We start from the raw sequence: 24,777 nt of genomic DNA, 5'->3' as shown, positions 1-24,777 counted from the left end.
AGGTGTTTTTTCATGAAGTTGAAACCACAGTACATATGTATATAGATCAAGGGTGTACAACAAATTTAACTTACTGAGCCAGTCAACAACAAAAGCTATAAAAATTACAATAACTTCATTTGGCAACGATATTTCAGCACTGAATGGATGGCAATCGATGTTTTTAATTTTCTCAATAAAAAAATTTCAGACAGGCGGGAATCATCTCACTTGTCAATTTTTACATGTTAGAATATAGTCAGGCGCTTGGATGAATTTAAACTTCTAATATGTAAAATGGCATAAGGTTTTGTAGCAAGATTTCAAGCACATCGATTAGAGCGCACCCCTTGCGCAGCTTCGCTCTGGATACTGTAACGGTTTAAGCTGCTACTTATCCAGAATCAAAACCAACATACCAAATTAATGTCCAGCATGCAACGATTTGCCGCATGACTCTAAACACCTCTTTGCTTGCCTAGCTAACCGCATATGTTTGATACCACTCTCCCAATGGTCTAACCTCGCTGACTAGATAACCGTTACAACACAACAACATTATTACACGCCACAGGGTAAAATCCGAGAGGATTTCCGTAACGCAAAACCGAATGTCAGAATAACCACATCCTACAGTATTCGGCTATATCATTCATTAGATACTACCACGTATTCAAATAAACCATTTCTTTACTTTACAACAATAGTACTACCGAAAACATTTTATGCAAATTTTCGTTCATTTACTTTTAGTATTTTATTCATTATTATTTTGTAGTTAAAATAAATAAAAACATTACCAACTTAGTAATACAAGTGTATATTCGGAAATTAATACAAGTTATTCTCATAAAAGCGCATACAAAAAAAGTAATTTAATACGAATGAGGTATGTTAACTTAAATGAAGTATTTCAATTGACCATTGTAGTTTGATGTTGTTCTGTTATTACTACGTACGTATTTATTAATTTTTTTTACTTATATTGGATTACCATATGCATGTATGTATGTATGTTTAACGCTAAGTCGATAATTTGCAAGCATTTCACTTTTTCACAGCACTTGTCGAATTTGCTGTTGGACCAGTTGTAACGGCGGCTGCTTGTGGTGACATACAATTTCCGTCGGGATATCTCTTCTGGAATTGTGTTATTAACTCGGGATCCACTAAGCGTATGCCATCCAATTGATTGCCCAATGTAATCCAATTTGGTTGCACGTTATGTGGGCGACCGAAAAGCTCAATTTTGCGTGTGCCCGGACTAAGACGTTCAATTATGCCGTAGATTTCATCGGGTTTATGTGAAGTGGCGCGTACTTCCGCTACAATGACATCACAATCCAGGCCACGATTAAGATTCTTCGGATTACCCTTCATGCCCACCAGACAATGTTCTTTTCCGTGATTTAACCAATGACCAGTACGGCCGGTGCGTATGATGCGCTGCAATTGGTTCGTTTTCACCCAAATGAGTTCGTCCACACGTTCGTAGCTTTAAAAAATACAAAACAACAATTTTTATTATAAACGCTATTAAGTGCAACATTTCGAAACATACCCCCAGAGCTTTAAGCATTCCCTTCCTAATTCCATCGCACGCCCTGTTACCCATAAAAAGATAAGTCCATCGTCCTGCAGTGCTGGCACGCCCAACTGACGCATCTCATCGTCCGACATTGTGCCTATTTCATTATTCATTCAATGTGTATTAAAATTATAAATTCAGGAATTTTTTATATGAAAATACTGACCATACGGCAATTCCATGTGTATATCCCAAGGTGGATCCGCCATTACAACAGCAAATTTACCCAGTACCGTCATGTCGAGATAACGCAAATCACATTGTATCCACTGTGGCGGATATAATGTGACGCTAGGGTCGATGCTACGCTTAATGCAAAGTTTGGTTTTAACATCAACTGGCTTATTAGTGTTGATATTGGGTAAAGTGTCAACCTCATAATGTACATATCTATAAACAAATAAAGATAGTTATATATATTTTTTTCATTTAATTTCGTTCAAGTATTACTCACTTGCATGTAGCCATGTGGAAGCATGTGTTTAGGAAACTGCAATCACCAAGTGATTCATCAGTATGTGATTGTATGATTTTCTTAAAATGCAATTTCGTACAAGTATCCAATGTTTCTATTGATTCGTCTGTTGATTGTTGTGAATCAGCTTCGACATCTTTCAAATTTTCAGAAACGATCTCACCATCCTCTGCGCCGGAGTCGCTAGCCTTATTATCGCTTTCCGTTTCTTTTGCACTGTTACCGTTACTATCTGATGTTGAATTTGCATCAGCTATATTTGTCTCTTCGACATTGCTTTGTGGATTTGATTCATCGGCCTCTGAGCTGAGCTTGCTAGGAGAGTCATTTTCGAGTTTGCGATCTCGTTTCTTTTTCGAGGCCATTTCCGCAGTGGCTTGCTGCGCTTTGAGGCACTCTACCTTGGTGCCATGTGGGCAAAATTCCATTACCTGTGCACCGCCATGTGATTTAAACTTTTCAGCAACGGACCTTTCTTTGGCAGTTGGTTTTGTTAGCAATTCGAGTATTTCTTCGCCTACTTGTTTACTTTGCTTCTCGCGTGTAGAAGGCATGGAGAGCAGAGACTAGTGCAAAGATTTACAAATGACATATGTAAATACAAAACAAATATTACGTGCAGATACGAACCATTATATCATCCGAAGCATCCGCACTGCTGCCGTCCGCTCCTTTACGCGTATGTGGTCCCGTATTCGCATCAATTTTTGTCGATTTATTAAGGTTACAATCCTTGTTCTCCGCATCATTTGCATCGACTAAATTATACGGTTTAAGGGGTAAGAAGCATTTATTGTAATTATTGAAGACACTTACATTTTCGCTTCAGTTCTTCTTTTATACCAATGTATCCATCATTCACCACTTCCTTATACAAATCTAAAATTAGGTTTGTTTCAACCGAAATAACTTCGCAGCCCACATCCTTTCCGATTGTAACACTCTTAATATTAACTGCACCTTGCTCAGCCAATTTGTTGAGCGTGTAATTGATTACATGCTGTGCAGGTGCTTTATCCAAAAATGTAGCGACTTTTTCCAATAGTTGTGTTGAAATGATGGGAAGCACAAGTGTGTTGGAGGAGAGCGCCTGCAATACCGCCTTCTCTGCTTCAGCATTGTTTTCTGTGGTAATAAATATTTACCAAAATAAAATGGTTTGTTCAATTGCTATTGTAATTGCAAACAAACCCAATTCCCCTGTTGGATTAGGCGAGTCCTTAACTGTGTCAACAACACTATTTGGTGACGAAGATAGTAAACCGGCACGTTCTTTCTTTCGTTTCTCCAACTTTTCTCGCAGTGTATGACGCTTACTTTTCACGGCTTTTATTTCATCCCAAGCATCTGGCATTATACAACGCAATCAAAACGCTTCCTAGTGTTTCTTAAAAATAAATATTTATTTTCACGTACGGTGACGATTTTACCAATTAACAAAACATAAATTGCAGAAGATGAAAAAAGAAAACATTTGATGCTACTTGTATGCTTCCTCTGTGATATTCACCATTCACAATAGTTAAGAAATGAGCCGGACGCATAGACAGATATGAAGAAGCATAATAATAACAACAATATGTTTTTGTTATTGCCTTTGCTCAATGAAAACATCAAACCCAATATCAAGTGCAAAAGAGAACAACAACAACCTTAAGGGCTAAGAAATTACTTAATTGTTCAATATATTGCTAGTAAAAGATCTTGAAAATTTCATACAGAATGTTTGGGTGCAATCCTTTGGATTACGATTTGAAAGTGGAATTATCACGCTGCTTTAATGGTATTGGGACTGTTTACTTAGCACAATATTTACCCAATGGACAGCATATCGCAGTAAAAAAATATCGAATGGATAAAGCCAGTAAAGAAGAGAGCATCTTAGCGCGTGATGAACTGCTTATCATGCGTCAGTTCAGTCATCCTAACATACATACATTCCATACATCGTTTGTATATGGAAATGAGCTCTTTCAGATAGCACCCTTGATGTGCTTTGGCAGCTGCAAGGACACCATTGCTAATTGTTTTCGGGCGGGTAAGTGGCTACCAAAACATACCATATAAACAAAATTCTTCAATTGTGTTATGAATTAGGTTTTCCCGAAATTTTCGTTGCTTTAATAATGCGTGATGTACTCTCCGGGCTCGAGTACTTACATCGCCGTGGTTATGTACATCGCTCCATTCGTGCCAGTCATATATTACTCAATCAAACAAAAGCGGTCTTAGCTGGTTTCCGTGAATGTACCAGCATTGTAGGGCATGGTGAACGCATTGCATCTTTACATCACTTAGCCCCTTGCAGTGCACGTAGTTTAAATTGGCTAGCACCAGAAGTGCTAGAACAAAACATAATTGGTTACACAGAAAAATCGGATATTTACTCAATTGGTATAACGTGCTGTGAACTAGCGAATGGCGTAGAACCCTTTGCTGATGCACAACCAACCTTTATGTTTACTGAGAAAGTACGCGGCAATGTGCCGACTTTATTAGATCGTTCTACATGTCCTGCCAGCGAAGAAATGATAGGTAAACAATCATTAAATTATAAGAGATATTTGCATTCTGTTTTCACTATTTTTTTCTGCTTATATCAATTTTTAGAAATCGTAGCAAGTACTGATTCAGACTCTATTAGGCAGGCACAGCAAATATACTGTCAACGTGTATTCTCTGATGAGTTCCATCAATTTACAGAAATTTGTATGGAGAAAAAACCGTCCAGTCGTTGGTCGGCATTACAGCTCCTCAGTCATTCCTTTTTCAAACAATGTCGGCACACAAGCATTCTAGATCAATTGCAACGCTTCGGTCTAGAGACGAAGGACTATTCACAGATAAGAGGTATGAAAAGTTTACGAAATACACTTAAGTAGAAAACTAGAATAATCTTATTTATCACTATAGACGAAAGCTTGGTACTTTGCTCCGACTTGAGTGAGATGAATGTACACAGCAATGATTGGAGCTGGGATTTTTAATCTACCATAAATGGATTACTGGAATTATTATAGTCAAACCATACCAACATACACGTTTATACATGTACAAACATATATATATATTTATAAATAAATATTTATAAAATAAATATATATATACATACGATTTTATACGTACAATTATATAGTTATAATTTTAGTCTGTATTTTTTAATTCCATGTTAAATTTAGAATTCAAGTGTTTGTACTTACGCAATGCCTCCAATAGAGAATTTTAAAGACTATCAAATAAAGCAGTTTGCAAATTCATCACAAGGGATTTATGCAAAAGAATTTTCATTTTAAAAATCAGTTTTACTTTGTTCTACTTAATTGTCCAAAAAAGGTGGATTTAGTACGGGTTTACGCAATCGGAACGGTACCGGATATTTATGCAGCCATGTACTTTAAACTCGACTGCCTTCTTAAAAATCATTTGGAATATTTTCTGCCTTTACAACAACATCGGAACAAGCGAAATTAGATCGTTGGAAGTGTAATGGTTCACACAGACAATTACCATAAAATAAAACATGGAAAATTGTATTTAAAATGTTTCTTTTATTTAAATTAAATATTATGCACTTTTAATTCTTAATTGCTTATTCAATATTAATATTAAGGTTTAACAATTTTTTATTATTAATACAATTGTTGATTGTGTAAAACAAAATCATAAAACTAGAGAAGCAGATTGTGGCTTTAATTTTGAAAATTGCACTATTTGCATCACTTGCTTTTGTTTTATTTACAAATTCCAAGCACTTGTGGAATATTACATTTTATCTTTCGGCTTAAGACATGTCTTCAGCTCAAATATACTTATATTTAATAAAATGTAAATTAATGCATTTCATTTTATGAAAAAAAAAATCTCAAACAACATTTCATTTGGTTGATGTATACTAAAGGTTATAAAAGAGAAGTAATTACATATGTTTATTAAAAAAGATATACTATTATGCTCGTAATGGGCATTTTCGTGAAATTTTTCAAAATGGCTAATTTAATTTAAACTACTCATGCGATGAGTTAAATGTTTTCATGAACGATAATACATTTTTTTCGCCGTTGTGTCCATAGACAAGACTTCAATTTTTAAATTACAACAATTAAAGCAAATATTACATAAGCCCGGCGATTTAGAGAAAGAGTGGTACTACAGGCCGGCGTCATTTTATAAATTAAAACTTGAAATGAGTTTATGCCTATTGACCTAACCACAATTCAATTTATAAACAAGCTTTATTATATTGTGCTCACACGCTCAGCAAGTTAGATAGTTATACAACTTTTAATTCAAATACAACTTGAGAATATTGTTATTTTTCAATTTAAATAAAAAACTCGTTACTCATAATCGGCTTTTAATGCTTACTAAATATTATTTGAGAAAATCATACCAATTAGCTTTTGTTAAACATTCCGTTTATTTATTTCTTTTGAGGTGAGTTTTTGTATATGCTTCTCTTTATAAATTGCAAAGGATTCTCATATGTATATAGAAAATATAATATAATTAAAATTATATGTGTGTATAGAGTACAATTTAATCATAGAATATATGTAAATAACTGACTGATTTCATAACGTTCGATAATTTTTATCGAATAAATCGATATTTTCGCTTAATTTACTCTTAATATTTTACATGTAATAACATAATTTTGTTTGCAATGTTTATGTTTTTACATATATTTTTTAAAGTAACCAAAAATGTTTAATTTCACTGAAAATTCGTAGCAACTATAACTGTAAACAAAACTTAATACGTTCTTTTCTTAAACATTTCCAAATTGTATAACTAAAAAATTAACACTAGCGGGGATTCCAACGACTATAGGTGTAAATGTATATTGCAAATGTATATATAATTGTATAAATGTGACCAAATAAAAATGGAAATCAATTATTAAGCGGTGACTTAAAGCCTTACTTAAATGTAGGAATATATAAAAGTTAAGTTATAAAGTAGTGCCAAATAACATAATAGTAACACAATTCCGTGTTTAATTTGGAAGCTACCTGTGTGATGCACAAAAAATTACATAATATAAAAATTTGCACGCATTAATGCTAAAATACGTAAATTGAATGTCTTTCTGCCACCAGCAGCAGAAGATTTGCACACTGTGTCGTTTCTACAAAACATCTAAATCCATTTAATGCTTACTCGCCAATTAGCGCTTCTTTTGAATGTGCTAATAATAGTAAAACTGAAAAAGGTCATACTTCATAACGAAATCTAATATTAATTGAAGTTTTTCTTCGCGTTCATAGTTTTAGTTTAAGCTACAAATTTATACTCCTTGTGTTAAAAATAATTTTTGTTTGTTACTCATTATTTTTTCATATTAACGTACAGTTTTTGCTTTTTAATTTTGTGTGATGTAACGTCTTTATTTCAATTAGATTGAACATTACTGCCACCACCGCCGCTATCAGCGTCAGTAGTTGCGCCGCATTGTTCGAAGCGCTTCCGTCGCTCCTCCTCCTCTTGCTCTTGCTTTATTTGAGCGGGCAATTTCACTTTCATCTGCACCTTAAGCACTTCACGCAGTTCTTGTAACTCTTGCTGACCTTGCATTAGACGTTTGACACCACGCGGTAAACCACGACACGATGAGAGATTTATTGAACTCATGTGCGCACAGTTTGCAAGTATTTCCTTGACTGCTTCATCTGAAACCGACGAACCACAGAGATTCAAATGCCTGCAAATTAGAAGAAATATATTTTTTGAACTTCATGTAGCTTTAATAAGATTGAATTGTACTTACGCTAATGGCGATTCGCTGCCCTTTTCGGCCAATGCACGTAATGCATTGTCAAGCGGTTGCTGCACATTCGCCCAAGCTAAGTCCAATTCTATAAGACTATGAGCCCATTTTGAGGCGATCAACTCGAGGCCGGAGCTACATATAGAATACAAATGTGAATTTAAAACCAAACAAAAGTAGTTGTTAAACAATTACCCAACATCACGTGTCACTGAGCAAAATGACAAAAATAAATGCTTGATGTCCCATGCAGGTAGGCGTATAAGACTTTCGTGCGTGAGTCGTGCGCAACCGCGCACATCCAAGAGCTTTAGTTTCGAACTGGTTTTCAATATGCGCTGCAAATGGTCATCACCGATAACGCGGCATTCATCTGTTAAAGCTGCCACCGAGAGTTCCTCGAGCTCTGGGAAACCTGGCGAATCCATCTATAAATATATGGTCACTGTCAATAAAACGAAACCAGTTTGACTATTATTAATAATAATCATACCGCTTCTTGCAGTGTTGCATTCCCCCATGTTATGTGTGAATTCGTGACTCGTAGTACTTTTAATTTGGGGCAGCCATGCTGAAGCTTTTCAATGTGAAAGATGCCGTGTGAAGTCGCTTGTGTTGTAACATTTGAGAGATCTAAGTTCACCAAATTGGGGCAATGTGTCTACGGAAGGTATACAAAATATTGTTAATTACCAAAATTAGAAGAGTTTAAACGTTAAATGCTTACAGCCAAAGTAGCGACTATTTGTGGGATCCCGGCCAGCCGATTATGTGCCAAATAGAGATGCGTTAAACGTTTATTCATTATTTGTAATGCATTGCAGAGCGATTGTGGGCCCACTGCACTCTTGCTCGCATTCATTTCCACCTGTGTTGTAACAATAAAGGCATCTTTACAAATTTGGACCCGAAATGAAAGATTTACAAACGCTGAAACTTACATTAACAGAACTCAAATCGAGGCGTTCCAGTTTTTGCATATTTTCTGCTAAATAAGCCAAATGATCTGAAGTGAAACCTTTCCAACCTGATAGAGTAATGCTCGTTAAATTTGGACAACCGACCGCCAATTTATTTAGAAAGCAGTTTATATCCGACATTTTCCAGTTGGCTTAAATGATTATAGTGATTAACGATAAATTTTTCCGACATCATGTGGAGTACTTACCAACATTCAATTCTGTACACTCGCTGCATCGATTGTCTACAAACCATTTTAGTTTGAGTTCGGTGCGATATTTGTCCTTTATCCACGTAGATAGATCCATAGTTTTCCACAATGATGGCGTTAGCGCAACATTTCGCCACAGTGTACAAACACGACCAAGTCGACAAAGTGTTGGCAAACAACCTTCACGATCAACTAGAATTTCAAAAATCTAGAAAATAATTTTATATGAGATTGTCTTTTCCATTTAAACGTTTTTCAATTTCATGCACACCTTAAAGAGTATTTCCTGTGGGATCCGTGCACCCCAATCGCCTTGCTCAATTGTGGCGCGATGTTTCTCGCCTTGTTCTTCGATGCCACTAAAAGAGACTTTCTTCTGACGTTCTGCATTGCTGGCCTTGTTCTTCCCACGCTTTACCGTCGTTACCTCAGGCTCACTTTCGTCGTCATCGACGCGTGCCTTTGATTTCGTTTTGCGGGAACGTTTGCGCGTCTGCTTAGGAGCAGTAGTTGTAGTCTCTACCGATTTCGCCGTAACGGTTGGTACTAAAATTCCCGTTGAAGCAGCCAAATTGCCCGTAGAATCTGATTTCTTTATACATAATTTGATTCCCGTTTTATTGTCGCTTATCTGTGATAAAATAAAATAGACGGGAATTAAGTACTATTTACAAATAATAAATTTACTTGATTACCTCGCTTTCGTACATAGGCAACGTAGATTTTTGTTTCCTTTGTCTTGGTGCACGTGTCGTTTTTTCTTTCAATTTTTTATTCATGGCCGACATTAGCGGTTTCCCACTAGATTTGGGTATGGTGCCGTTTGCAACAAGATTAATCGGTTGTATAACGCGTTTGCCACCACCTTCTGCAACTGAGTCAATATCGGTGGCACCCCTCTTGGTAGCTGTCTTAGAGGGTGTTGACTCTCCACTATTATTGGAGACAGACATTTCTGGTGCTTCTGGTGGTGTAGTTGGGGTAAGTGCTGCACTGCTCGCAATTGAGGTTTCGGTAATCATCGGCGAGAGCTGAGAATCCGATGCTGGTGATGAGGATGATGTAGCAGTGTTTGCATCATCGGTTAGTGTTTCTGACTTGGGTGGCGATAAAATTGTGTCTGGAATAGAAGCTCTTATACCGGCAGCTGCCACAACTACGGAAGCCGCTACCCCAATTGCTGAAGCAATGGATGCACTTGATGTCGCAATTGTTGTGTCTCTAAGTGGTGGTGATTGCGATTGTGTTGAAGGCGAAAGACTGTTGTCATCGTCAGCTGTTGATGCTTCTTCCTTCTGACTTTCGTCATCCTCGACAGCATCTTGCGAATCTTCAAATTCATTTAGATCATTTAAATTTTCTCCACTTTTGGTCTCTTTAAAATCAAGACTATTTTTGTTCGCACTTTCTTCCAACTTTGGAGTTTTGGAGCCCTCATTGTTTTCAGTGACTTTTATTAATAAGACTTCTTGTTGTTTTACCGATACATCCGATATATTCTCATTCTTATTTGAATCTTCTTCATTGGTTTTGATAGCTGAATTATGTGTAGGCTTCTTCGCTGTTTCGTCACTTGTTTCATCTTTATTAGTTTGGCTTTTATGATTTTGTGTTTTGTTCATATCTTCCGCAACTTCAATATTTGATTTATCTACGGAGTTTGTTGCCATTAGAGAAACATTCGTTATTCCTGCATCTCCACTACAATTGCTCGGTTCAAGCTGCCTTTTTTCTACTTCCATTTTTAAATTATTTTTGGTGCTAAAAACCCATAAAAATATAAATTTCGAGTAATTGTATTTAATTAAAAGTTAGTTAATCATCAGATATAATTTGTATCCACTTTAATAAATTGTGCAATTAGAAGATTGTGCATATCTCCTCCATTGTTTACATTCAAGTGTGTGCGGACTTGTCGGTTCTCACCTGCTTATGTTTTGTTTTTCGGTGCCACTTTATTTCGCTGTCGTATTATTTCTTATTTATTCATTGTTTACATCATCTCATTCGTAACAATTACATATTTTCAACTCTTTCACAGCAGGCGAAAAAATGCATTTCATTGGCCTTTTAGTCCGACCAACTGTAGATAAACACAAAACACAATTTTTTAACTGTAATCTCAACGTTTACTGTACTACCAAGTATATTAATTATTATATATTTTTATAATATAAAACTTTGCAATTTTGGTTTATTTTTTCTGTTCTTTTAGTTTCGAGTTTTTCGCGCCTTCGACTAGCTGGAATGTTTATCTCTTTTCAATGATTTATTTATTCCTATTTGCATATAAGCCTTTCTTAGTCCCACTTATAGTCGTTTACTAGATTCCATTCTACGTGAGATTCGGATGGGAGAGATAACATTTGCACAAAAGAGATGGAAATATATAATTTACCGCGTATGCGGTTCTCGCAGATTGGAAAATTTTTCTATTGTTTTTTTTTTTGGGATCACAAATTTTTCACTATATAAATTTCACATTTTAGCTATTCGCACTAAATTTTATTTCAAAAACAACTTTAGCAAAGAGTTATAGTTGCTATCACAATATAATTTTACACTTTTTTAAGAATATCAGCGCAACAAAAATTTTTCGCTGCAACGACGTAAAATTGTAGTGTAGTGGACGAAGTACGACATACAATGAAGTTTACGTGCTTTGTTTTCTCTTTCCTTGTACATAGGGTTGCATTTGCTAGTACTGGTCGAAATTTATTTTTTTCATACACTAAACAGCCGGAAACAAAAATTTTATTAAAGAATAAATTTGGATTTAACTAGACACTATTTGTTTTCCCGAATATGCTCATTGTAATGAATTCATAGTGTTGTTAAAGTCATTATATTACAAGGTTTTTAATAAAAATTTTTCCGAAAACAATTTCCAGCACACATTACTTTTATAACATGTTTCTAATGTCATTTTGCATACTTAATATTCGATTCCAATAATCAGATTAGAATAGAAGAAAAAACCTAGAAAATGATTCTGTTCGACATAATATTTCCAAAATAATTTAACAATACAGAGAGTTTAGAAGTAATGCCGCGAAATGCTGAAGTTCTTATCGGAATGCTATAAAAAAAGCCTTATCCGCTCTAACCTGCTAAACAAATTTGGATTAAACAAAAAAAAATTCAATTATTTGAAAAAATAAAAAATGCAAAGCCTAGTTTTATCAAAACTGTTTGCTAAACTTAAAACCTTCAATTATTTAATACATAAAAACAATTTTCGCTTTATTTCGGAATAATTTTAGAGCATATTTTATTATCTAATTTCATACTATTACCAATGACTCCATAGCAAACCTGTTATTCCAGTTGTAAATAATACAGCACTTATTTATCACCTTTCTATGCATTCTGTTTCACACATTTTAACGATTTTCAATTCAGACAAATACAATCATCAATATTTTGCCATCTTCTTTCTAAACTAACATATTTATTTATACGTTTCTCTCTCTACGATGCATTTGTGAAAAGAGATTTCAACATTTTGCAATATCCATGCCGATGCAAACGTAAACAAGTGCTCGTGCAAGTGAGACAACAATATATGCAACCGCTTGTTACACACAATTACATACTCCCACACATACCCATTTGAATATTCAAGTTCTTAAAAGCGATTATACCTTAATTTCCAATTTACTTGCAGATATAGCATAAGTAAAATTTATTTACCGACAAAATACTGTACTTTTCTAGGTTATCTTTTGTTTTAATATACAGATAATGCGACATTGTTTACCAATGATAATTTACCGCCGTTACGTCGCTACTTCACTTTCTTTGTATGAATATATATGCAACACTGGCACCTTCACTTTGGTTTGTATTACGCTTTTTTCATCCACTCCACCTTCTTTGGTCAATTGCAGCAGGTACAGATAAAAACGCACTTAACTTAATTTCTCTACGTTTTTGTACTTATGAAATTTAGATTTTCATTTTATTGTACCTCTGGGACACTAGCAAATTGTAAATAATACCACTTTTAACTAATACATGAACCGCTCACCATTTCATCACCCAACAAACTTTATTTTTGAGAAGATGTGCACAGATCTATTGAATTATTATTCTAACTGCATCACTCCCGTATTGTTCAACACAAACTATGTTGAAATTTCTATATTGGTCCACTCACATTCCAATTTTGCGTTTGCTTTCTTCGTTAACTATTCCTTTATATATCTACATGCACCGAATTCTTAGTGGGGAATCTATGATAATTTTTAGTGAGTACAGTACGAACTAGTGTTCTGTGTTTTTAGTTTTTTGGTGCAATGGCAACACTTGCTACTTTAGACAACTGTTGTTATATACTTTTATATATGAATCATATATGTATATATATATTCCTATACATTTCATATACTGTACTTCATTTGGTTTCCGCTTCCGTTAGAATAACAATTGTTTAATAAAAATTATTGAATTCAAGTTTGCAATGGATTTCCCGAGATTTCCTTACATTGAACTCATTAAAAATAATGTTGAAATAGTGGACAATACATTGGTTGAGACTTTTCTTCACAACTTTATTTCTCAGTTGGTAAACGGGATAGTATTCAATTTAATGACTACAAATTTTACTGTTAATATTTATAGGTTGATGAAATCTCACAGTTGGAAGCATCCTGCGAAAAATTGAGAAACTCAAAAAAAGATTCGCAGGCTTTAAAGGAAAAATATTTAAGAGACATATTTGCAATTACACATGGCAAAAAAGAGGACGAAATTTTGCCCCAGCAATTATCGAAGCGAATGCAAAGCGAACTTGGTCTATTTCAGTTGGGTGGACGAAGAGTTAATGAATTGTTAGAGCGTTTTCATAAAGATTATAAAGATTGGCGGTTCACACTGGAGCAGCAAATGCAAAAATCGCTTGGAGCAGATGAATTATTTTTTTTGGTAATACACTGTACAACTAAATAAAGTCAACGGTATTGAACAGTATTCTTATATTTAGCCACAGCAACAGTTGATGGATAAAATGAACACACTTGGCATACTTACTAGAGATGTCAAAAATGAACTAAATGTTGTTGAGAAAACAACAGAGGACCAAAATAAAGTATTAGAAGACAAACTTAGAGCAATGCAAGAGGAAGTAAACAAACTTGAAGCGATAAAAGCAGAAATGAGGTAAGTAACTTATATAGTTTATTATATAAATTAAATTACTGCCAATGTTGATTTCAAGCGCAGTAAAGCTAACGCGTTTTAATTCATTTAATTATAACAAATAAATAATTTTATTTGTGCACACCATTACTTAAATGTTATTTATGTTTAAACAGCGCTGCACAGCAACGACTCATTGACGCATTAAAGGAAAAGCAATTTAAATATCAGCAAGATAACAATAAGTTGTTGAGGGAAATTGCTGGCTTACAAGAAAAGCTCAATCTCTACGAATAAAACTCGTAACTTTTATATATACTTAAAACTGTTAATTTTTTCTTATTTTAATGTACATACATTGTATATTAAGTACTAAATTTTCAACAAAAATAATATTTATACTATAACAAACTACAAAATGGACTATTTACAGAAATTACGAATTTGTATATTTGTTTTCATATGCACGAATCATAGTTATTTGATTAGTCCTTATGCAGTGCCAGCCAATGCTTTGCATCTACAGTAGCATCACCAAACGTACGCCCGAATGTGAAAGTTTCTCCTGGTACGTGACCTGCATATTTCGGCACCATTCCAATTGTACGATGATAGATAACAAAGTGACCAGTATTCGGGCAAGAACTCCCAATACCGGCATTTTCTTGTGGACACCACTCAGCACTTCTTCTGTGATGGTAATTATTGGTGAACTCACATAGTGCACTGTTAGTCAATTGTTTGCTAGTTTCGCCAAAACGTGTCAACGCCATTGGTATATGACCACCGTAACCTAATAAAGATAAAAATAAAATATTGTGAAGGTTTAGATTAAAATTCAAATAATCGTAAGTTGCAGTTACGCGTGGAATACGACATTTCAATGTATTCTGTTAATTAATACAAACTAAAACTTTACACGTTAAAAATTTATGAACTTGAATTTAAGTAAGTGAATTTGTTGGATCGATTATGGTCCAAATTAATATTGCAATAAGTTATCTAAAGAAATTCAACATTTGTAGTATATCAGTTAAATTTTTGCTCTGAAGTGTGTCAGTTGGTGAACGTTGTTAATGGCAACCGAATTTATAAATAAAGGCAGGTTGGATTAAAAAAAAGTACACCATATGTACCTAGTGTATTAAAGCTAAAAATATAATACCATTAACAATATATTTCTCCTCATCATCGTTTTCCATGAAGTGTGGTACAGTCGATTTGGAATATGGCTCTTTTTTCTCCATAAAACTACAGTCCAATTTTTTAAAGGCTTTCGAACGCGCATTCACCGGCATCAGTGGCGAACGATAATGTGTATAAGGTAGCTAAAACATATAATTTCACACATAATTTGTTTCCAATACAATTGGCATATCGCTCACCATGCGTTCGTTCATTTTATTTTCAAACACACCAAATCCACTACCCAAAAGATCTCGATGCATCAAGTTTCTGCGTTCGCAACGTAACTGATCCATTAGTAGTTCATGTTCAGCCATACCAGCTGTGGCCGCAGCAATGTATCGTTTGCCAACTTTCGATGCCAGATTTGGTACGAAACCATCATAACCGGGAATTATAGGATTACGATAAACGGGATCCACATATTTTTCACGTCTATCCAGGAGCTCTGTTTCTAGTGTAGTCGGGTAGACCAATGAAATTGGTGCACGATTTGAAGGTGTCACAATTAATTCGGGTGCATGTATGACACAGGGATCGATAAGTAATTTATGCGTTAATTTTCCATATGTTTTACCCGCACGAAAACGAAATTGTGGACAATGACCAGTATAGCTGTTAGTAATTAATAAAAAATATCATGTTACTTCCGAAGTGACCTTAGCGTTAAGAATAACTCACCCAGGAATGTAATGCGGTTCTGGGGTAATAACCAAATCCATGATATCTGCTTAATTTATTTAAATTTATATTATTTTTCTCAAAATCACTGCAAATTTTATTTTGCCGAATATTTTTCTATGCTATTTTTTACAAATTTTCTACACTTCTAATTTTTGCGTTCTATTTTTCATACATTTGCTCTTTTTCATAAAATTTTTTACAAAACTATTTTTAGACTTTAACAAGTTCATCATTTTTTTTAACAATTATAAATAGATAAATGTCGTGAAATAGAAAAATATAAATTGTTTTTATTCTTTCTACTTAAATTCTAAGCTATTTCTATAATTTACAGCCCTGCCACCTTAAGCATTTCTTCCACATCCACAAACTTCTCGCGTGGTTTCCCCAACACTTTACCAGCTTGAGTTTCAGCTTCATCGATGCGTTGCCAATGTCTCCATGTTACAACACGATGTAATTGCTTCGTATCCAAGCCCGCTTTGGCCGTGCTAGTATCCAACTTGTTTGACAAAATGTCATCACATATTGTTTTCGCAACGGTAAATGCTCCATTCATGGTGGTGAGAATAACACCTGTGGGTCCTGTACCTAACCAACCTGCTACATATATGCCTGGGTCTACTGTTTTACTAACAGCATCACGCAAGACTCGTCCTACACCAAAAATATATAACAGTAAATAATAATTACATATATATGCGTGAGAGCTTTTAAGCGCATTTACCATTCTCATTGTGCACACGTCCACTCCGCTCGTCGAAACATATGCCACCATCGACGCAAGTAGATTTGTAGCCTATGCTACGCAGCACCAAATCAGTTTGCAGATGTTCGGTTTGATCAGTTGGAACGGCCATGTCATTTTGCAGCTTCGTAACAGTTAATTCCACTTCATTCTCCCCAATTGCTTTTGGTGCACGCAAGAATATTGGTAAAAAACGCTTATTTTTAGCACTACTGCTACCAGCCTGTTCTGACAAGCTTTTCAACATCAATTCGGTGAGACGTTTACGCGGGCGTGGCAGGTTGGCTAATTGTGCAGGTACATCTTTAAATAACAATTTGTTTTTATATTTAAACGTTATGGTTTAAAAATTTAAATTAAAGTTAGTTGCCTGTAAAATCATCAGGTCTCCATAAGGTTTGAACATTTGGTAGTTTCAGCATCTCGCGCAATTCTTTTATGGTAAAAGCCGCCTGAAGTGGACCACGTCGTCCAACCAAATAAACCTGCTGTACTTTACTTCGGGAAAGCGCTTCCAGCGCATACTCAGTAGTATCTGTTTTCTAAACATATTGAACACGTTAAAATAATATAAATTATGATATTAACTTTATTACCAACCCGTAATGCATCCAATGAGCTGAGCAGCATACGCGCCGCATCCACCGCTACGTTGCCCTGACCTAAAATAGCTACAGTATTTCCGCTCAGGTCGGGATTCAGATGTTGTGCGCCGGGTAGACCATTATACCACGCCACAAATTTACGTGCAGACAGCACATTCGTTCGGTCCTCATTAGGTATATTCAACTGCCGATCTTGATCAGCTCCATATGTGAGTAGAACGGCATGATAACGCTTACGCAAGTCTTCTAAGCTTATATCTTTGCCTAATGCTATGTTGCCGTAAAAATTGAAGTCTTTATGCTCTGCTGTTTTATTAAAAGTATTGATAACGTTTTTCACCTCAGGATGATCGGGCGCAACGCCGTAACTGTAAGTGACATATTTAACAGAATTTACCTATTGGCTTTAGAATAAAAATGTATACTTTTCTTAGGCGAACAATGTTTATAATAAACAAGAAATGTATGGCAAATTATCAGCTTCCTTGAATGAAAAGCACAGATGAAAAGTTTAGAATGATATTTGAAAAATTGTGGTTTTCCGACGTTTCCTTTTGGCTGTTTAAAAACTTCGTGTTTTACTTATCAACCCTATTCAAGGTATAAGTGTATATGTACAAATAAATTTATCTACAAACACTAGCTACTTTCTCCACAGTGTTTGAGCACTCAATTTATTATTTTATTGATCACAAGGTGAAAAGGAGTAACAAGTAAACAATTTACAAAAAAATTTGTTTAAAATATAAATATTGTAAATTTAATGAAATACCCGATTTTAAGATGTTGTTTTAATCACCAACTCTTTATTAACATAAATAATTAATTTGTTTTTGCCGCCAAGCTAACGTCATCGGTTACACTTACCGAACCAAGCCGAATGGAACTGGTAATTTTTCAATTAAATCCACGGCACAGTCACTAAGATGTTTCAATATATATTGTGCGGCATAAAAGCCTGCCGGTCCGCCGCCGACTATACAAATTCGTTTTATAGCGCCACTACCACTGACTCCCGTGCTAAGTCCTTGCTTGATGGTATTAAAATATAATTGCTTTGTCATTACTGATAGCGACAGGCTACGTGACAATAACATTTCTTAACAGAATTTAACAAATTGAAAGTTTACAATTGAAGCTACTTTTTATCAATGAAGTTAATAAACAAATGAATGGAATGCTTTAGGAATCATTTATCAGCAACAGCTGATTGTCGAAAGCTTTTGTTTTTGTCTGGGTCTCATTTCAGCTTGTTCAAAAGGTAGTATTTTTATTTGATACTTTTTATATACATTTACTACCCTAATTTCTAGAGTAGATTTGACAGATAAATGGTTGAGATAAAAAAAATCATATTGCGAAGATTACTTTATATAAATGTGTAAAAAGCACAAGCGGAATTTCTGACCTTTTTAGATAACTAAATATTTTGAGAATGTTTCTTTACCGCACTATTGATCGTTTTTCCAAACGTCAACAGTTGATGACAGAAAGGGGAGTGCCATCACCTGTCACGATGTCATAGATACATATGTATGTATGTTTCGAGGCACCGCTATCGTATTTTGTTAAAATTTTTCTCGGCCAGTGGACACGACACGAGTCTTTTTAATTAAGTTCATCTATGTATTCTTGATGAGTTAATTCACGTTGTTGAAAATATTCGCTTGAAAATGTTCCTGATTTAATTCCATTTTTTGAAAATTTTAAGTTATTGTAAACGACATATACCAACAAAAATGTAAAATTTTACGATAAAGTTGTTAGTTTCCAGATTGCAATACTGATGTTGACGAATCCCGAAATAGAAAAGGCAACCTATGTGTGCTTTGTTTAATAATATTAACTGTATTTTTCATTATTGTAATGGTCTGAACTTGTAACAGAACTTATGGCAGGTTTTCAGTACGAACCCTTTTCTTTTGGCTCTTTCTCATTTGACTGTCTTTGAAGACGAATTTGATGAACTTAAAAATTATCACGTTATATTACTACAAAATTTCTGAAAGTCTAATCTCATTCTATAACAAATTACTAAGAACATTAGTGTACGTGTTATTTATTTCTGACGTGAATAATAAAGTGATAATGACAGATAACTATATTATTTATGTACATATGTATATACATATATACATACATTTAGATTGTAGATCACACCTTTTTTTTATAAGTGGGCGTGGCTTCGTTACCATAGAAATTTTGCGTACAAATGTCGACATCTACTAAATTTTTGTTTAAACAACTTTTCGGAAATATCAATTTTTATCGTTACATAGCCGGATGTGAAAATGGGTGAAATCGGATATCAGCCCACTTAAAGCTGAACAACAGGTATATTATCGAGAAAGTTTCATATTTCACAAATTATTTGACAGAGTTGAACGAAATATGAGAGCAACTAATGTATCTTCCTTGTTTCAATACACACACCTTACATCAAATGATTTGAAAACGTTACCGGTTAGCCTTATATCACATTTGGATGTATGGTATGTACATACATATGAAAATACACGAGCACATTGGAGTTCATAATGATGTTAGTAAAAAAGACTAAAAAAATGATATTTTATTGACATTGAGGGCAATTGATTAATATTTTGTATTCCGCATTCGCATTTGAAGTTACAGCCGCAATTGCATAGCGAAACTGCAAATGAAAAAAATATAAGTAAATAAATTCTCAATAAGCATTGCACTTCATGCTTATCAGTATACACCTTATATAGCACCCAGCGAACTAAGAGTAGCCTTCAAGTATACCTGTTGCTACAGAGTATAATAGTTTTGTTCGCCTAACGGTTGTACGTATCACCTAAAAATAATCGAGATAGATACATATATGTAGATAGAAGAAGAGTCGAGTTGAAATCCGAGTGATTGTCTGTCTATCCGTCCGTCCGTGCAAGCTGTAACTTGAGTAAAAATTGAGATATCTTGATGAAACTTGGTATGCAGGCTTCTTAGTACAAAAAAAAAAAAATTACGAGTTTGTTGATGCACGTAAGCGGAAAACGACCACGCCCATAAATCGCCATTAACCGAAAACATATAAAGTGCTATAACCAGGCACCAAATAAAGATATTAAACTCATATTTGGCGCAAGAGATCCCAGAAGCACGACACACTTGTGGGCAAAAAAATTCTTAAAAAGTGGGCATGGTCCCACCCTCTAATAAGTTTATTGTACATATCTCTTCAACTACTAAAACTCAGAGACATTAAATTTTACCTCCGAGATGGTGTGAGATGGCTTTATGGGAGCCGGTGTGAAAATTGGACGATAGTAGTGGCACCGTCTACTTTTTGGTGAAATCACACATCTCAGGATGGAACCATTTCGACTAAATTTAGTAAATATTTTCATATACCTATGTTACAGTGTGAAAATGGGCTAAATCGGATTACAACCACGCTTACTTCTCATATAGCACAATTATAAATTCCATTTGTTTCTTTCACTTTCCAGTACACAAATCAAGAAGTAATTAATATAACGGATACAATTTTGCAGTAATAATTTCTTTGAAGTATACCACCTTATGACCAAAAATTGCTCAAATCCAAGCAAAACTGTTCAATCCGCAGGTACAGAATATGTTAACCCCATAATTTATAGTTGGCTTTTGACAGAAAATATCGGTCAATGTGTGTTGCTGACAATAGTAATTCTGTGTATCAGAAATGGGCTGAATCGGGTCAATACTACGCTGAGTCCTCATATACCTAATAAAAAGATTTTTAAACTTCCAGATTCGTTTATGTTGGATATATCGGCCAAGATATTTAATGCAGCTTTGTGCCTAAAATACTTGTAGATAAAAATGAGTGAAAACTTGATCTAGCCCCCATATAACTAATATCAGGATTTTCGAACATCCCGCTGACTTTACTCCATAGGATTGGTGATAGTATGTCAGGCATCTCAATGAAATCCAGGGAACAGTTTTTTGTATGTTGCATGATATTAGCTAATAAATAAAATCGGGTCGATACTAACCCAATTCCCATATACTACTCATAATGATTTTCGTTTTTCTAACAAAAATTATGCCGAATATGTATATGGAATAGTATATGAGTTATATATAGTATATGTATATGTGTATATTGGAGTCATGTGTAGAAGTTCAGGCAAGTGAGGAAAGTTTTCTAATCGTCATGCAGTTGAGAATGTCCAGAAACGATTTTTTTAATACCAAAACTGGTCAAATGGGGTTGGTGATGCGAATATATAGCCTATCCCTCCCAAACGTCAACCTCACCTTCGCGTGGTACCCCCTGTTCACTACAAACGATGCCCTGTCGACCACCTGCGAGGAGGAAATTCCTACGCCCATGCCTACCTAGATGCGAAACCGGCAGCCCCGGAACTAGGCTCGGATGCATAAGGCTAATCACCTACTTATCTTAAACCCTCTGATTACCGAAACCAAAATATATATATATGGTGCATGGACGATGAGAATATCTGATGAGTTGACGTTACGAGTTTTTGAGAGAAAAGTTCTGCGAGAGATTTATGGTCCCTTGCGCGTTGGCCATGGCGAATATCGCATTCGATGGAATGATGAGCTGTATGAGATATACGACGACATTGACATAGTTTAGCGAATTAAAAGACAGCGACTACGCTGGCTAGGTCATGTTGTCCGAATGTAGGAAAACACTCCAGCTATGAAAGTACCCGTCGGGGGAAGCAGAGGAAGAAGAAGACCTCCACTCCGTTAGACCTGGTTGGGAAGGACCTGGTTACACTTGGAATCTCCAATTGGCGCCAAACAGCAAAAAGGAAAAACGACTGGCGCGCTGTTGTAAACTCGGCTATAACCACCTAAGCCTTGTCTACGCTAATGAAGAAGAAGAACTATGAAATAAAAAGTTGTTGACAAGATATCTCCACAAAATGAATTATTGTCCAAGACCACGCTACAACTTGCGAACAAATTCTTCAGATCGGGCACTTACTTATAGCATATTTGTAAGCCAAAGACCTTTTTATGTCATTTTATGCTATAATAAATGCACCTGTGATGGATATTATTGCTTTGGTACTGCCAAAGTTAACGTTCTTTGCCGTTTCATTTCGAAATCATTATCAAAGTTTGCATCTTTTCATCTAAAAACAATAAGAGTGTCGAGCACACGCCGCTGTATCAATCTCAACCTGTTTATAGTTTTGCAATAACATTAGTTAGTTTCTTAATAAACGGAATTGTTCCTTTGTAAAAAATATATACATTTTTGATAGATTAAAGTTTTTTGAACTTTCATTTAACAAGGTTATCACATACCAAATAAGAAAAACAAAATGGCAATTCACCTTTAAACAAAACTTCATCATCTGACAGTTAGAAATTTGCAACGTTACCCAACAAGTGTAATGTCAGGGAGCAGTGAATCACAACTAAAGCAGTTAAATTCTTATCACCTAAATTTTTACAGATAATTCTGTTCATAGCAGATCAGCAGTAACGGCGCGTGTTTCTATCTTAAATAAATATATTTAACGATTTTCATGTAACAATATCAATGACGCATGGCTATATAACTGATGAATCTATCCGATAGCTTTATTTTCAGTTCAATCTACACTCTAAAGCCTAAAGGTCAACTACTTAAATGCCAATATTTCTGAAAACAAATACCTTAAACTTGCAGCATATTTTTTTTTTTTGGGACAAAATCAATTCATACATCATAAATGCGAGAAAACTTACAAAAAAATCGGATCTTTCAAGACTCTTTTGTTTCTTGCCTACTTCTCTGACATCATGGAATGTATGTGGTATATATTTATATTACTGTACATATTACATTAGGGGTATTCTCTTGCTCTTGTAAAATTCTTGCATGGTGCACGAATTGCAGAATTTTCCTCTGGGTGCACGCAGAAAATTATTTGCAACGGCTGAAAAATATATATGTCAGACGAAAACCCATGTTTATTTTCGTGCAATGACATGTTAAAATATAATTGCAACCCTGTTTTAGCTGTCATTTTAGATAAAGACATATTACGCCGTTAAATAGTTGAGGAAGGTAAATTTTAAATAGATTTTATAATTTCTACCTAAATTATGAAGATTTGTTATAGATTTATATTATATAGTTATAGATTTGTTATTTTGTTTTTATTTTGTTAAGAATAAATGCAGAAGGTGCGCCAATTCACAATAGCCATACACAATAGTCATTAAAATGACTGAATCAGCCTTTCATATATCACTAGATTCTGCAATGGGTGCCCTCGTGCCCTTGTATATTTCGGTATAGGATTTTTGCAATCTGCAATTTTGCAAGAGCAAGAGAAATCCCCTATTATATTTTCCGAATATAAAATTACTCAGAGTTCTATATTGCTCAAATTCTATACTTTATCTACATACATATATAAACTTTGGTGCGCCGGAGGAAAAAAGTCTTTCCCTTTTCATTTCAGATAGGTTTTTACCATTCAAAGAGGGTCAAGAATGCGTTGACGACGAACCACGTCCAAGTGATGATAAACACGTCAATAAAGGAAAGCAATTGGTGTTTTAGATTTGACGATTAACAATAAAAGATCTTATTGGCATCGTGGGAATATTTGAAGGATCAGTGAAAACCATTTTGAAAGATCATTTGGGCATAAGAAAAGTGAAAACACGATTCGTTCCAAAATCCCTAAATTTTTTCGAAAAACGGCGTCGCGAAACGCGAAACAATGCTTTCCGCATAACTATCAGTCGCTACGCGCATTGAAGGCTATTCCGGAAATTAACTTTAACAGCTGGTAAAGTTAAACGTTGGCACAAGTGTATCGGGACAAGGGGACGACATAGATTTTGAAGAATAAATTAAGTATTTTAAAATTGGTAGCAAAGTCTTACTTTTGTTCATAGTGGTAAATAACCGAGAATCGATTCTATGTGGTTCACTGAATATATTAAACTCAGTTCTTTGATAAGAAAAGGACGAATGCGAAATTTTAGATCGGTAACCGAGTTCGTATGTATACAGTCGGACGGGCAGACAGACTGAGAGGCTAAATCGACTTAGCTCGTCACCCTGATCATTTATATAGATATACATATTTTATGTGGTCTCTGACATTACCTTTATGGTACTGCAAACATCGTGGCAAACTAAATATACCCTGTTTGCTTACGTGGCCATGCAATCAACTTCAGTCTATTGCCACAAGTTTTGCGCTGAAACTCAATTTTGGGACCGTTATGCCAAATATACTTTCCTTGCTCATCCTGGTCACTAAACAAGATTTTTATTAGCTTATCGCGTCGATTACTTCTACATTGAAATATCAAGAAAATTTTATAACAATGGGTGATCCACTTATAGGTAAGGTCAATTGCCTTTTTTGACCGTTATTGTGCCATGATAACCGACTATTTGATGTCTGAAATTGAAGCTCGTGATCTCGGCGGAATTC

At 34.9% G+C, this 24,777-nt stretch overlaps 6 protein-coding genes across 11 annotated transcripts; 2 read left to right on the top strand and 4 right to left on the bottom strand.

Annotated features, from left to right (window-relative positions):
- Positions 1-980: 980 nt before the first annotated feature.
- Positions 981-3,546, bottom strand: LOC105224631 (N6-adenosine-methyltransferase MT-A70-like protein). Its single transcript, XM_011202780.4, has 7 exons — positions 3,234-3,546; positions 2,859-3,167; positions 2,673-2,800; positions 2,022-2,608; positions 1,734-1,957; positions 1,541-1,664; positions 981-1,474 (listed from the first exon to the last, which is right to left on the bottom strand). Exons 1-7 carry the CDS (start codon positions 3,394-3,396, stop codon positions 1,027-1,029), a joined length of 1,983 nt encoding a protein of 660 aa, XP_011201082.2. The 5' UTR covers positions 3,397-3,546; the 3' UTR covers positions 981-1,026.
- An 80-nt stretch (positions 3,547-3,626) lies between these two features.
- On the top strand, positions 3,627-5,309 carry LOC105224629 (putative serine/threonine-protein kinase STE20-like). The gene is made up of 4 exons (XM_011202778.4): positions 3,627-4,080; positions 4,140-4,577; positions 4,653-4,892; positions 4,956-5,309. Exons 1-4 carry the CDS (start codon positions 3,765-3,767, stop codon positions 5,027-5,029), a joined length of 1,068 nt encoding a protein of 355 aa, XP_011201080.1. The 5' UTR covers positions 3,627-3,764; the 3' UTR covers positions 5,030-5,309.
- Positions 5,310-6,394: 1,085 nt separating this feature from the next.
- On the bottom strand, positions 6,395-13,152 carry LOC105224628 (uncharacterized). 3 transcript variants are annotated; one of them, XM_011202776.4, is made up of 11 exons: positions 13,011-13,152; positions 10,907-11,063; positions 9,676-10,741; positions 9,252-9,611; positions 8,978-9,188; positions 8,751-8,920; positions 8,537-8,677; positions 8,303-8,470; positions 8,005-8,237; positions 7,810-7,944; positions 6,395-7,743 (listed from the first exon to the last, which is right to left on the bottom strand). In XM_011202776.4, the coding sequence occupies exons 3-11, from the start codon at positions 10,720-10,722 to the stop codon at positions 7,434-7,436; spliced, it is 2,775 nt and encodes a 924-aa protein (XP_011201078.2). In that variant the 5' UTR covers positions 10,723-10,741; positions 10,907-11,063; positions 13,011-13,152; the 3' UTR covers positions 6,395-7,433. The 3 variants fall into 3 exon arrangements, with proteins under 3 accessions (XP_011201078.2, XP_029405412.2, XP_011201076.2); XM_029549552.2 differs by having other exon boundaries at positions 10,907-11,315; positions 13,011-13,122; XM_011202774.4 differs by lacking the exon at positions 10,907-11,063 and having other exon boundaries at positions 13,011-13,147.
- On the top strand, positions 12,491-14,434 carry LOC105224661 (uncharacterized). Of its 4 annotated transcripts, none has more exons than XM_029549553.2 (5): positions 12,491-12,658; positions 12,722-12,820; positions 13,604-13,906; positions 13,965-14,140; positions 14,296-14,434. In XM_029549553.2, exons 2-5 carry the CDS (start codon positions 12,725-12,727, stop codon positions 14,414-14,416), a joined length of 696 nt encoding a protein of 231 aa, XP_029405413.2. In that variant the 5' UTR covers positions 12,491-12,658; positions 12,722-12,724; the 3' UTR covers positions 14,417-14,434. The 4 variants fall into 4 exon arrangements, with proteins under 4 accessions (XP_029405413.2, XP_029405415.2, XP_029405414.2 ...); XM_029549555.2 differs by having other exon boundaries at positions 12,722-12,873; XM_029549554.2 differs by lacking the exon at positions 12,491-12,658 and having other exon boundaries at positions 12,698-12,820.
- A 156-nt stretch (positions 14,435-14,590) lies between these two features.
- Positions 14,591-16,127, bottom strand: LOC105224626 (UPF0605 protein GA14893). Its single transcript, XM_011202772.4, has 4 exons — positions 15,986-16,127; positions 15,505-15,919; positions 15,285-15,447; positions 14,591-14,912 (listed from the first exon to the last, which is right to left on the bottom strand). The coding sequence occupies exons 1-4, from the start codon at positions 16,024-16,026 to the stop codon at positions 14,605-14,607; spliced, it is 927 nt and encodes a 308-aa protein (XP_011201074.1). The 5' UTR covers positions 16,027-16,127; the 3' UTR covers positions 14,591-14,604.
- LOC105224627 (NADPH:adrenodoxin oxidoreductase, mitochondrial) lies at positions 16,031-18,545 on the bottom strand. Its single transcript, XM_011202773.4, has 5 exons — positions 18,209-18,545; positions 17,337-17,709; positions 17,107-17,278; positions 16,716-17,039; positions 16,031-16,645 (listed from the first exon to the last, which is right to left on the bottom strand). The coding sequence occupies exons 1-5, from the start codon at positions 18,436-18,438 to the stop codon at positions 16,317-16,319; spliced, it is 1,428 nt and encodes a 475-aa protein (XP_011201075.2). The 5' UTR covers positions 18,439-18,545; the 3' UTR covers positions 16,031-16,316.
- Between the last annotated feature and the right edge of the window lie 6,232 nt (positions 18,546-24,777).

This window comes from Bactrocera dorsalis, chromosome 3 (genome assembly GCF_023373825.1).
Source record: "Bactrocera dorsalis isolate Fly_Bdor chromosome 3, ASM2337382v1, whole genome shotgun sequence".
Classification (NCBI taxonomy): Eukaryota; Metazoa; Arthropoda; class Insecta; order Diptera; family Tephritidae; genus Bactrocera; species Bactrocera dorsalis.
Note: the sequence above shows the minus strand (reverse complement) of the source record. Positions and strands in the feature narration are given on the sequence as shown.